Source organism: Neovison vison, chromosome 1 (genome assembly GCF_020171115.1).
Source record: "Neovison vison isolate M4711 chromosome 1, ASM_NN_V1, whole genome shotgun sequence".
Lineage (NCBI taxonomy): Eukaryota > Metazoa > Chordata > Mammalia > Carnivora > Mustelidae > Neogale > Neogale vison.
This window is the reverse complement of record NC_058091.1, coordinates 248,568,792-248,582,703: the sequence shown is the minus strand read 5'-3', so window position 1 is coordinate 248,582,703 and position 13,912 is coordinate 248,568,792. Positions and strand designations below refer to the sequence as shown.

At 36.8% G+C, this 13,912-nt stretch overlaps 1 protein-coding gene across 1 annotated transcript in view; it reads left to right on the top strand.

Annotated features, from left to right (window-relative positions):
- ADAMTS19 (ADAM metallopeptidase with thrombospondin type 1 motif 19) overlaps positions 1-13,912 on the top strand; it is a 244,146-nt gene that overhangs the window by 175,197 nt on the left and 55,037 nt on the right. The window contains exon 16 of the mRNA XM_044228322.1: positions 5,556-5,636. Within this exon, the coding sequence (XP_044084257.1) occupies positions 5,556-5,636 (81 nt within the window). The remainder of the gene's footprint in view (positions 1-5,555; positions 5,637-13,912) is intronic.

The following is a 13,912-nucleotide window of genomic DNA, read 5'->3' as shown; positions in this document are numbered from 1 at the left end:
TTAATGATACCATGTTTGTGTCATACCTAGAGAGGCTCTAATCACATTTGTTAAGTTTACATTTCCTCTTCTTTCTTTCCCCACTAGTCTTTAAAAGATGAATCCGGACAAATCTCATTACTACTTTTGTTTAACACTATATTGCAAATGACCAGCATAGTGTGTGATCCCTTAATATTTATTAACATAATTAATAACGAAACATTATTTTTTAGCGAGTTTAAAGAACAAAAACCTGTGTAAGTCCTTAATTATATCATGGGCTTCCTCTACTTGTGACTTAAGAATGTTTCTCTGGAGACAATTTTATCCTGATAGTTTATGGGCTTCCTAGAATTTCTTGAAGAAATTGAAGGCTTCTTTGGTCCAATTGGCCATGCTCATTGTGTATATTGTATGAGCAACACATGTGCAGACACATGTGGTGTTTTCAGTCCCTGTGCTCTACTTAGAGTTTGCTAAATCATTTTTGTTGGAGCTAGAAAATAAACTTGAGGAGGGTTTGTTTTTTTTTTTCCTTAGTGCATTTATCATGTCTTTCATTTCAACTTGCCTAGCTGCAGGATAAGTTTTTAAAGGAATTTTTAAAGATAAATTGTATTTTTGGCTGGTTGTGGAATTAGATAGCTAACCATATACACTAGGAAGAAATGGGCATAAAATGTGTTACTCTTTTTTAAAGATTTTATTTATTTATTTGACAGAGAGAGAGCTCACAAGTAAGCGGAGAGGCAGGCAGAGAGAGAGAGATGGGGAAGCAGGCTCCCTGCTGAGCAGAGAGCCCAATGTAGGGCTCAATCCCAGGACTGTGAGATCATGACTGGAGCCAAAGACAGAGGCTTAGCCCACTGAGTCACACAGGTGCCCCAAATGTGTTATTCTTAATAGAAGAGATGATGATACTGATCCTGTGTAAGGAACACATGCTCTTAGACTTTTTGTTTGTGTGTTTGGCACAGCAGGAGGAGAGTCATACTGTTACGTATTCTATTTTATGAAATCGTAACAGCGGGTCATAGCTAGAAGCCCATGGTAGAATCAGACAGCTCTGAAGTCAGCTAATTACTGACAAAGCAGTCTTGAAAATGGTATTTTTTTTCTTCCCTCTACCTTTATTTTCTCATCTATCAAGTGAGAAATGTAGTATCTACCATGGATGTTATCATTACAATTAAATGAAAATTTTATGTCAATTGCCTATAATAGTGTCTAGCACATAGCAGTTGTTCAAAATGTGACATTTATCATTATTACTACCATGAAGATAATGACTGCTGTTGGCATTTTAAGAGGTCTGATTAAGAACGGGATCTCTGTTAAGTAGGATGTTTCTTTTTTTTTTTTTTCCCTAAGATTTTATTTATTTATTTGACAGACAGAGATCACAAGTGGGCAGAGAGGCAGGCAGAGAGAGAGATGGGGAAGCAGGCTGCCTGCTGAGCAGAGAGCCCGATGCGGGGCTCGATCCTAGGACCCTGGGATCATGACCCAAGCCAAAGGCAGAGGCCTAACCCACTGAGCCACCCAGGTGCCCCAAGTAGGATGTTCCTGTGTACAAAACCAACTATCCAACATGAGGCTCAAATTTACGACGTTGACATCACAGACTTTATTCAAACTGCTAAACTTGGCAATGGCCACCCTCGTATTCACTGATTTAAATATATGTTAACTAACTGGAATTTAAATCAAAACTTGCCAAAAAGTGCATTCTTAATTGTGCTAAGTGATTTAATTATTGAAAACTATTTAGGCCCCCAGTCATTGACTATGGCTAAGACTTCAAATGTCTTGGCTCAGTATTTCTCTCCCTCCCTTTCTTCTTTAAACTCAGTCTAACAAATCTGTCCTTTAAGCCATTCCAGCTGAGTAATAGAGAATTGCTCCAGATGAGTCTATGAACTTAGATATAACTGGTGTCCTAATGCACAGCAAACTCCTGAGTTTACTGCTAAACCCAAATAGGAATTGACAGTTACTCCATTTCTCTCTTTCTCTCCACTCTTCTTTCTTAACATCCTGAAATTTAACATCATCTCCAAATACTTTACTAAATTCCTTTGCTCAGAGATGAACAGTCACCTCTTGATTGTAACATCTGATGGGCTATCCGTTGTCACCTTTCTCTTTGATTATTATATAGCTTTTGACACCACTGACCAACAGCTCTGCTAGAGATAATCCAATCCATAGGATTCCATCTCACCAAAACAGTCAGATCTCCATCTTCTTGTGATGATTCCTTCTCTGGATTCTTTTTTATTTTATTTTCAGCCTGTTGAAAACTATGGCTGTCCTAGGTTGAGTCCTTCTCTTCGTTTTCTCCAGTTACTTTCATAGCTGATATTACTGCCTCACAAAATTAGTCCCCTCATCTGATTTTTGTCTGGAGTTCTAGATGTTCCACAGTTCTTAGCAGATATTTTTACTAGTGTGTTACGTGGTTTTATTAAGTACAAATTGCAAAGTCAAACTTATCAGATTACTACCAAAACTTGACTTCCATGTTCTTACAAACTATGGCTGCATTCTCACAGAAGTAAGAAGAATGCATTTGTGTTCAGTGTTAATTTCCCCACTTTCTACTGGTTATCAAGTTCAGAATTTTTTTTTTTTTTTTCTTCACAGGGCCCTATAGACTTTCTTCCTTAGCCTCTCATATTCCTGGGATTTTTACATTAGCTTCCTGGTAACTGTTATGTACAACTATATCCCCAGGCATCCTGAATACTGCTGTCAGATAAAGCTTCTCCAAGCCAGGAGTGCCTGGATGGCTCAGTGGGTTGAGCCTCTGCCTTTGGCTCAGGTCATGATCTCAAGGTCCTGGGATCAAACCCTTCATAGGGCTCTCTGCTCGGCGGGGAGCCTGCTTTCCCCTCTCTCTCTGCCTGCCTTTCTACCTACTTGTGATTGATCTCTCTCTCTCTCTCTGTCTCTGTCAAATAAATAAATAAATTAATTTAATTTAATTTAAAAAGCTTTCCCAAGCCATTGTTCACATGAATCAATTCAGTGTCTTGGGCATGCATTAAAACCCTCTTTAGCAGAGACATATTCTAACATCTCCTCTTTCTGACAGAATTATTTTATTGACATTCTACTAAAAATATTACTGTCTCTTACTTTCCCTTTCATACAGCGAACTCATACTTTTTCTATACATATCCAAATCCTGCCCATTCTTCAGAGACGGTTCGTCTGTTTACTTTTTGGTGAAGCTTTCCTTGACTCTCTGAAATGTTTTGTGAATTAGAGTGATTCTAGCTGATGCCAGTGTTTCTCAAACATGAGTCATGTATATAACACTTTAAAAGGAAAACCAGAAAAAAAAAATCCCACTTCTCTGAATTAAAAATAGCAGTGAACCTTTCGAGTGAGATGTGATCAGGTTAAGAGGACAGTTGAAACATGGGTTTATATTCCTAAGCAGGGAATTAACCATATCATCTTGCATTTGATCTCTTTTACTTAATTTTGGAAGTTTTTTGAAGTCATATTTGTGCAGGGTATTTTTGCCTTTTCTTTCCAGTTTCATTATGAGCTCACTGAGTGCCCAGATCTTCTTACCGTACTTTTGTGTATAAATTGGCAATAAGCATTTGTTTCTATTTTCATGACTGCCTATTTTGTTCATGTATCAAAGTGATAGTGCTTGTGTGGTTTGGTGTTACTAAAAATGGTTAAATTGGATGAGCAGCATTTGCTAATAGAAATTATTATTCGAAAAGCGCATGCCCCAAATTCCAGCCACTGCCCCTAGGTGGGGTGTATGCTACCTTTGGCTATGTACCAATAATTGTAAACCTTTTCAGGAATTTGAATAATTAGGCAACAGATGACAATTCTGGGATTCGATATGGTGCCTTTTTTTTTTTTTAAAGATTTTTTAATTATTTATTTGACAGACAGAGATCACAAGTAGGCAGAGAAGCAGGCAGAGAGAGAGGAGGAAACAGGCTCCCTGCTGAGCAGAGTCATGATCCCAGGGTCCTGGGCTTGATCCCAGGACCCTGGGATCATGACTTGAGCTGAAGGCAGAGGCTTTAACCCACTGAGCCACCAGGCACCCCTATTGTGAAACTAACTTTTTAAAACTAACTTTGCCCATCATCCATGGACATTAAGGAGGGTAATTGTAGGGATGATCACTGGGTGTTGTATGTACGTGATGAATCACTAAATTCTACACCTGGAACTAATATTACACTGTATGTTATCTATCTGGAATTTAAATAAAAACTTTTTTAAAAATTCCAAAAAAAAACCCCCTAACTTTGAAGTTAGACTCTCATCAGATATATGGAATTACCCAGATATTGAGAAGAATATTAAATATTATTACATATATCATATGTTTTATAATTTAAGATGTAACTATTCAGCTATAAGGTGTCTATCCTATTCTTCACTAAAGTCTTAATTTTTACTTCTTCTGCACACTCTCTTCTGTCTCATTTTATTTTATTATCTTATTTCATTTTATTACATTCGTAACCTCTGCTGAAAAATCTTTCCTAAGAAACATCTAAATGTGTCTTCCTTCTAGCTGTTTTTTATTTTTTTTTATTTAATTTTATTTTTTCAGCATTCCAAGATTCATGGTTTATGCACCACACCCAGTGCTCCATGCAACACATCCCTTCCATAATACCCACCACCAGTCTCACCCATTCTCCCACCCCCTCCCCTCCAAAACCCTCAGTTTGTTTCTCAGAGTCCACAGTCTCTCATGGTTCGTCTCCCCCCTCCGATTTATCCCAATTCACCTTGATACGTTCAGGGTGACGCCAGATTTCTTGGTGTGGCCTGACACTTACTTGTCTTCAGCCCCAGTTTCCAAACCCTTTGTTAGTTTCCTAAGGGAGTACTTGGTGTCTCTTGTCCTACACTCAGCTACCCAGACTTGATCCCGCCCGCTGTATTCTCTCCAGCTGCATTTCCTTCTTCCCCACACATTCTAACTTAAAGGGGTTTCATGAACAAAATCTGAGGTTATTTGCTTTGTTCCAAGATCTACTGTGTTTCTGAATGGGCTGGACAATTGTGCTTTTTCTCATTCTACTTCATAAGCTATCAATGAACTTTGCTTTTTTTTTTTTTAACATAACATACAATTGCATGCTTGCCCTTATAATAGTGCCATAGACTCAACATATTTCCAAGAAAATTCTCCACTTGAAATTATGACAGCTTTTATATACAACTTTCTTTCTTTGCATATTATTGAAATTTCATAACAAAAACCAAAACCAAAAGGAAAGGAGGGGGGGCGGCAAGTCAATTAAGAAAAGAGATCTTGGGGCGACTGGGTGGCTCAGTGGGTTAAAGCCTCTGCCTTCGGCTCAGGTCATGATCCCAGGGTTCTGGGATCGAGCCCCGCATCAGGCTCTCTGCTCCTCAGTGAGCCTGCTTCCTCCTCTTTCTCTGCCTGCCTCTCTGTCTACTTGTGATCTCTGTCTGTCAAATAAATAAAATCTTTAAAAAAAAAAAAAAAAGAAAGAAAAGAGATTTTAAAAGAACTCGTGATTTATTTCTTGTTTTATGGACTCTTACAGGTTATGTAGAAGTGCTGGTGATACCTGCTGGAGCAAGAAGAATCAAAGTTGTGGAGGAAAAGCCGGCACATAGCTATTTAGGTAACCTGACACAGAGCCAATCCAAGTACGAGTCCCCCTCCCTCCACCCTGACAGTTGTCTGATGACGAGGACATCAGTCTGTTTCTAGTTACATGTTTGAACTTCCCAGGAAGCACCTCCTGTCATATCAAGTAGGAATTTCTTTCCTTCTCTCCCAGGGACTTACCAGAGCAAAAGCAATCTGGTTGTCTATGTTTTTGGGAGAGTATAAATTGCTTCCACATGTTAGTCCAAGTTTTAAAAAAAAAAATTCATTGGAGGGTTTAGGTGTGTTTTATTTCATACATATGCACATATATATTTCATAAATATATTTGTTTTTACATAAATACACATATATTTATTGCATGTGCAAATGCATATATATGTGTATATATATACATATATATGAATGATTACTTTACAAATAGAAAATCTTGTGGGATTCTCAAAAACATTCTGATATACTGAACAGATTTAATCTCTTAAGGGGAACTGTCTCTTGCCTCACTTAAGGTATTTTCACCTATGAAGAGAGTATTTTAAATTTTTTAATGTTGTATGCAGAAAGAATTGTTTCAGCTCTTTTAATTAGGCTAGTGATTTTAAATATGTAAAACAAAGTACACAGTTGCCAAAATATGTATTGTTTATATATCAAAATTAAAAACCCATTAAGTCATGTGAAATGATTGTCTGTAGTCATGGCATCCCTGGATAAAGGGATCTAATGTGATTAGGTCTGATAAAAGAGTAAAGCTTCTCCCAGAATTTAAACATTGTATTTACATTATCTTTAAAGAAAGCCTACATGTCTCTTTTTTTCTTAACAGAAATAATGTTCTCATTATTCTTTCTCAAAAGAAATAATATCCCAAGGGAAACCCTTTGTACATGGAAAATAACCCAATATTATATGATTGTTTCTACTTTGCAACATTAAAAATAGTCTGCTCTTGGATTGAATTACTTTTCTCATTAGGGTTTGCTTTCTAGGAGTAGGAAAATATGAGGAAAGGGGAGTGTGAAAGAAATCCTTTGTCATGTGACACACTCATTAGTTTGTTATTACTAATTAATTTCATTTCATTTACTTTTACCAGCTAGGTTTTTAAATTCATTTTAAGTGCAAGTGAATCATCCCAGATATCCAAAGTGTGATTAAAACTAATCCCCGGCTTTTGGAGACACTGTGTGAAACCTGGACAATTTCAGGATATTCATTCAATAGCCAACAATTGGCTCTTACACGTGGGAATATGTTTTCTTTTTTCCAAACTGGAAAGGAATATGGATGTCTCAAATGGAATGTTCTGGTATTATGTAAAACTTGATATTGAACTATGATATATTTTTTAAAGATTTTATTTATTTATTTGACAGAGAGAAATCACAAGTAGATGGAGAGGCAGGCAGAGAGAGAGAGAGGAAAGCAGGCTCCCCGCTGAGCAGAGAGCCCGATGCGGGACTCGATCCCAGCACTCTGAGATCATGACCTGAGCCGAAGGCAGTGGCTTAACCTACTGAGCCACCCAGGTGCCCCTTGTACTATGATTTTTAATAACTTAACAAATGTGGCTAAAAGAACAAGCCGGTTTTACAAATGGGGCATCTCCATGCTCTAATTCCTTACTTCCTAGGCTCTTCGACCAATCCAGTCTTGTTTCTGTCTCCCTTCTGTCAAAGGGCGTTAATATAAGGTCAGTAAATGCCTCCATATTAATACATCCAATGGTCACCATTCATTCAATACTTTCTTCTTTTGACTTGGAAGACTTGAGGCTCCCTGCTTCATTGGATGTCCCTTACTGGTCTCTTCCGATGGATTCTCTTTCCCTACATGTTTTCTCCATGTTCCCGTACTGTGGGTTTCAAGCCTGGGCCCTGCCCCCTTCCTTGCTGTCTTGTCTCCCTAGGGTATCCCATCTAGCTCCATTGCTTGACATGTTTATTGGGTATAAATTATCAAATTTCTTGTGTACCTCAGAAATAATAACTCTAAGTCAAAAATTGTATTCCCACCCCATGCTGAAACTTCTTCCTCCTTCAGTGTACCCTGCTATAATCTGTGTCACTGTATGAGTGTCTTAGGACTTCTCTATCAAGTATCACTCATCTAGTGTTTTAAACGTATTCTCTCACAGTTCTGGAGGCCATAATGGTTTCACTGGACCAAAAATCAAGGCATCTGCAAAGCTGTGCTCTCTCTGGAGATCCTATTCCTTGCCTTCTCCTCTCTCTGGAGATCCTATTCCTTGCCTTCTCCAGCTCCTGGCAGCGGCTAGCATTCTTTGGCTTGTGACCGCATCATTCCACTGCCTGCCTCCCTAGTGTCTTTGACACCTCCTGTTTTTCTATCTTCAAAGCTCTCTCCTCCTACCTCTTATAAGGACACATGTGATTGTATTTCAGACCCACTTGGACTATCCAGAATAATCTCCCCATGTCAAGATCCTTAATCATATCTGCCAAGTTATTTATTTATTTGCCATATAAGTTGGCATTTGTAGGTTCCAGGGATTCAGAAACTGGTATCTTTTTTTTTTTTTTCCTTAATAGCATTTATTTTTTAACTGAGTTGAAATACATGCAACATAAAATTTACCATCTTAACTATGTTAAGTGTACATTTCAGTTGCTCTGAGTGTATCACTTTGTTTTACACCCACCACTGCCATCCAACTCCAAAATGGTTCTCATCTTGCAAAACTGAAACTCTGTCTCCATTAATGGTAACTCTCCATTCCCTTCTCCTCCCATCCCTTGGTAGCCACCAAGGCTTTCTATCTTCATGAATTTGACCACTCTGCAAATGTGGATATTCTCTATACGCAGAATCTCTTCTTTTGTTCTTTCATAACAATAATAACTGTTCTTTTGTGACTATCATATATCACTTGAGATAATGTTCTCAAGAATTAATCATGCTATTGTATGTATCAAAATTTCTTTCCTTTTTAAGGCCAAATAATATTTCATTATATGTATAGACCACATTTTGCTTATCAATTCATTCATTCATGGATACTTGGGCTGCTTCCATTTGTTAGCTGTTGTGAATAATACTATTGTGAACATGGGTGTACAGATTGTACAGATGTCTCTTCAAGATCCAGCTTTTCATTCTTTTGAGTAGATTCCCAGAGGTAGAATTTCTGTATCTTATGGTAATTCTATTTCTATTTTTTTTTAATGGCCACACCCTTTTCCACAGTTCTGCATTATTTTTCATTACCACCAACAGTGTGCAAGGGTTCCAGTTTCTGTATTTTTTTACTAACTCTTTAAAAAAATATATTTTATTTATTTATTTGAGAGAGATAGAAAGCAAGAGAGAGAGAGCAAACAGTAGCAGTGGGGAGGGGCAGAGGGAGAAGAACAAGGCTGCCCACTAAGTAGGGAGTCCCACACAGGACTCGATCCCAGGGTCCTGGGATCTTGACCTAAGCCGAAGACAAATGTTTAACTGACTGAGGCACCCAGTGCCCCAGTTCTTACCAACTCTTGAGGTTTTCCCTTTATCCTGGTAGTAGCCATCCTAATGGGTATGAGGTGATTTTTGTGGTTTTGTTTTGCACCTTCCTAATGATTAGTGAAACTGAAAATCTTTTCATGTACTTCTTGGACATTTACATATCTTCTATGAAGAAATGTCTATTCAAGTCTTCTGTCCATTTTTGAAATAAGTTACTTGATTCATTGTGGCTGTTGATGACGATAAGTTTTAGGAGGTCGTTGGATTTTCTGGATATTAACCCCTTATGAGATAAATGATTTCAAATATTTTTTCCCATTCTGTTACTGGTATCTTTTGATACACAAAAGTTTTTTATTTTCATGAAGTTTATCTGTTTTTCTTTTATCACCTGTGTCTTTGGTGCCATGTCCAAGGAGTCACTGCTGAATTCAATATTGTAAAGCTTTTGCCTTATGTTTGCTTCTAAGACTTTTATGGTTTCAGGTCTTACATTTAGATCTTTGATCCATTTTGAGTTAATTTTTGTAGATAGAGTTAGTCAAGTGTACAACTTCATTTTTCTGCATGTGGATACTCCGTTTTCCCAGTACCACTGACAGAAAGAGTGTTCTTTCTCTGTTGAACAATCCTGGCACCCTTGCAGAAAGTCATTTGGCTCCGTATGCAAAGGCTTATATCTGAAATCTCTATTCTATTTCATTTGTCTATATGTCTGTTTTTTTGTTTTGTTTTGTTTTCATTTTATTTTATTTTATTTCTTTTCAGTGTTCCAGCATTCATTGTTTATGTATGTATCTGTTTTTATGTCAGCAGCACACTGTTTTGATTACACTAGCTTTCCAGTAAGTTTTCATATCAGGAAGTGTGAATCGCCAACTTTGTTCCTCTTTTTCCGGTTTGTTCTGGTTATTCGAGGTTACTTGAAATTCCATATGAATTTTAGAAAGGTTTAATTATTTCTGTAAAAAAGGCCATTGGAAATTTGGTAAGGATTGCACTGAATTTGTAGATCAAAATTTGATAACATTGACATCTTAACAGTACTAAGTCTTCCAATCCATGAACCTGGGATGTGTTTCCATTTATTTATGTCTTCTTTAATTCTTTCAGGAGTGTGTTCTGGTTTTTGTTATTGTATAAGTCTTTTACCCCGTCAATTGAGTTAATTATTTTTGATATTATTGTACATGGATTGCTTTCTTAATTTCCTTTTCAGATTTTACATTGCTAATATATAGAAATGCAGCTACCTTTCTTTGTGTTGACTTTGTATCATGTGACTTTTAAAACAGGCTCTCTTGTATGTCTGTGTAGAATCTTTAGGGTTTTCTACATAGAAAGAAGATCGTATCATCTGCAATCAGAAATGATTGTATTTCTTCTTCTCTGATTTGAATGCCTTTCATATTGGTAAATTCGGTTTGCTGCTTTATTGAGAATTTTTGTATCGGTGTTCATAAGAGAAATTGGTCTGTAGTTTTGTTTTTGTATCTGTGTGTTTTTGTCTGGCTTTGGTAGCAAGGAAAGAGTTACACCTCAAACTGTATGTTAGGAAGTCTTCCCTCCAATTCACTTCTTGGAGAATATGAAGATTGATGTTAGTTCTTTAAATGTTTTGTAGAGTTTGCTAGTGCAACCATAACATCCAGCGCTTCTTTTTGGGGGGATATTTTTGATTATTGATTCAGTGTCCTTACTAATTGTAGATATTTTTAGGATTTCTATTTCTTTGTGATTCAGTCTTTGTAAGCTTTGTGTTTCTAGGAATTTGTACATTTCATTTAGGTTATACAATTTGTTAGCATACAGATTTTTTAAAATTTTTGTTGAGGTATAGTTGACATACAATGTTATATTAGTTTCAGGTGCACAATATAGTGATTTAACAGTTTTATACATTGCACAAGGCTCTCCATGACAAATGAAGTTGCCGTCTGTCACCATACAGTTATTTTAGTGAACTTGACTATATTCCCCATGCTCCACTTTTAATCCCCATAACTTATTTTGTAACTGGAAGTTGGTACTTCTTAATCCTCTTTACTATTTCATTCATCCCTCTACCACCCACAGCTTCCAGTGTACTCTCTGTGTTTATGAGTCTGTTTCCATTTCTCTTTTTGTTTGCTTGTTTGTTTGTAACTCTGCATATAAATGAAATCACATTGTCTCTCTTTGTCTGACTTATTTCAATGAGCATAATATCCTCTAGGTCCACCTGTGTTGTCAAAAATGAGAAGAGTTTGTTTTTTATGGGTGAGTAATATTCTGTTACACACACACACACATACACACACACGCACACATGCACACACTGTATCTTCTTTATCCATTTATCTATTGATGGACACAGGTTACTTCCATATCTTAGATATTATAAATAGTGTTGCAATAAACACAGTAAACACTGGGATGCAGATATCTTTAAGAATTAGTGTTTTCATTTTCTTTGGGTAAATACCCAAAGGTAGAATTACTGGCTTATATGGAATTTCTATCTTTAATTTTCTGAGGACTCTCCATAATGTTTTCCAGAGTGGCTGCACTGTTTATTCTCCCACCAACAGTGCACGAGGTTTTCTTTATCTCTGCATCCTCGCCAAAGCTTGTTATTGTCTGTTTGATACTAGCCATTCTGACTGGTCTGAGGATTATTTATAATAACTTTCTTATAATCTGAGGATTATTTATAATGACTTTCTTATAATTCTTTTTATTTCTGCAGTATCAGCTGTAATATCCCCACTTTCATTTCTGACTTTTTAGTTGTCTCTCTCTCTTTTTTTTTTTGCTTTCTTAGTCAATACAACTCAAGTTTTGTTCCTTAAAGTTGTAAAGTTAGGTTGTTAATTTGGATTGGTTTTGTTTTGTTTTGTTTGTTTTTTTGTTTTTGTTTTTGTTTTAGTTTTGAAAGAGAATGAGAGGGCATACACATGTGGCGGGGGGAGGTAGGGGCAGAAGGAGAGGGAGAGAGAGAATCTTAAGCAAGCTTCATGCTCTGTGAGGAACCTGATGCACGGCTCCATCTCATAAACCTGAGATCATGACCTCAGCCAAAATGAAGAGTCAGAGACTTAATGAGCCACCCAGCACCCCGAGATCTGTCTTCTCTTTTCATGTGTTTGTTGCTCTAAATTTCCCCCATCACACTTCTTTTGCTGTCTCCTCTGCATTTTACTGTGTTGGGTTTTCATATCCATTTGTCTCAAGATTTTTTCTAACTTCCCCTTGTAATGTCTTCTTTGATCCACTGGATTTTTGAGTGTGTTGTTTCATTTCCACATTTGTAAATTTTCCAGTTTTCCCTGTGACAGATTTCTACATGCAAAGAACTTTTTGTATTGTGTGTATTTTTTAGGACATGGTTACCTTCTTGCGGGACATTATTTATCCCCCCACAGTCCCTAATTTCTATCCAGTAGTTTATACTAGCACTAGTTCTCCTTGATGACTGTCTTTACCACGTTAATGCATCAGTGAGTCCTGTCAGTTACTCAAATGTATCACTTTCCCTCCATAACCACTGCTGCCCTGTCCTGCTTACTCTCCTTTGGAGTATTTATCACCATCATTGTCTGAGTTGTCTAATCTGTCCACATGTGGGCTTTTACACTGTGGATCTCCATAGTTAATTCTGAAGGCAGAGATCCTGTTGCACAGAGCTTCACTAGGAAAACCTCAAGCAAACTCTGGCACACAGAAAGTAATAATGAGTGAATTTTAATTAAGAAAAGATGGTTCATACTTGTATAGTAATTAGTCATGGGCCAGTTCATTAACTATATCTGTTAAGTGAATCTTCACATCTCTATGAAGTAGACATCACTATATATATATTTCTTTAATCAGAGACTAGAGGAAAAGAGAGTTTTAAGTTTCTTTCCCAAGATCATACATCTAAAAAAGCTGTGATCTTGAATTTCAAACCAGGCAGTGTGGCCATAGTATCTGATTCCTAGTGTTCCTTTTTACTTTTTCTTTTTTATTCATAGTGTCTCACAGTAATACATTTGTGATTTTAGGATACATGTCATATATGAACACGTTGTCTTTGAACTTCCCCCCCCAAACTCCCTTCTTTCCTCCTTGTCTTAATTAATGAGAACAATTGTGTACAGCTAACTCAGGAGAATACAAATTATGAAAAGATAGTTTTCTTCTCTTATTACTACCTCCAGATCCCATCTTCTTTCCCTGATGCATATCTCTAAACATAAATATTCAAACTACTTTTTCTTCTGAAAAGAAAATTAATTTAATATGGAATCACATGTCTGTGTTAAGTATCTGGCCTCATTATTGTCAGTTTTCTTTGTACTTAGAATTAGGCCTAAGTTTCTAGGGTCTTTTACTTTACAAGGAAACAGCATGAGTGCTCTTGAACACTCATAAATACTACTAAAGAGATTAGGGTTGAAAATATAATGTGTTGCTATGTTTATTCAAGAACCCCACTAAGTTTTCTTCTCAACTGAGGAAATCACTTTTCCTGATGAATTAAGGGAAGGGTGCAAGAATGAAGACAAAGTGACCACTTGCATAATCCTATCAAAGAATGGGAATGGAAAGAACCCAATGGCTTCTAGAGACACTGAAGAAGTTGAGCACATGAAACTTTTGCAAATGGATGTGTTGATAGAAGACAAGATTCAAGGATGACTTTTAGGTTTCTGGATTAAACAACTGGGCAAATAAATGGCATTTAGTGAGCTAGCATGCATGGATGGGGACAAATTTGGGGAAAAATGATGCAGTATTTAAATCCTAGATTTTAAGTCTCAAATATTAGATTTCAAGTCTATTATAGAGAATACATAT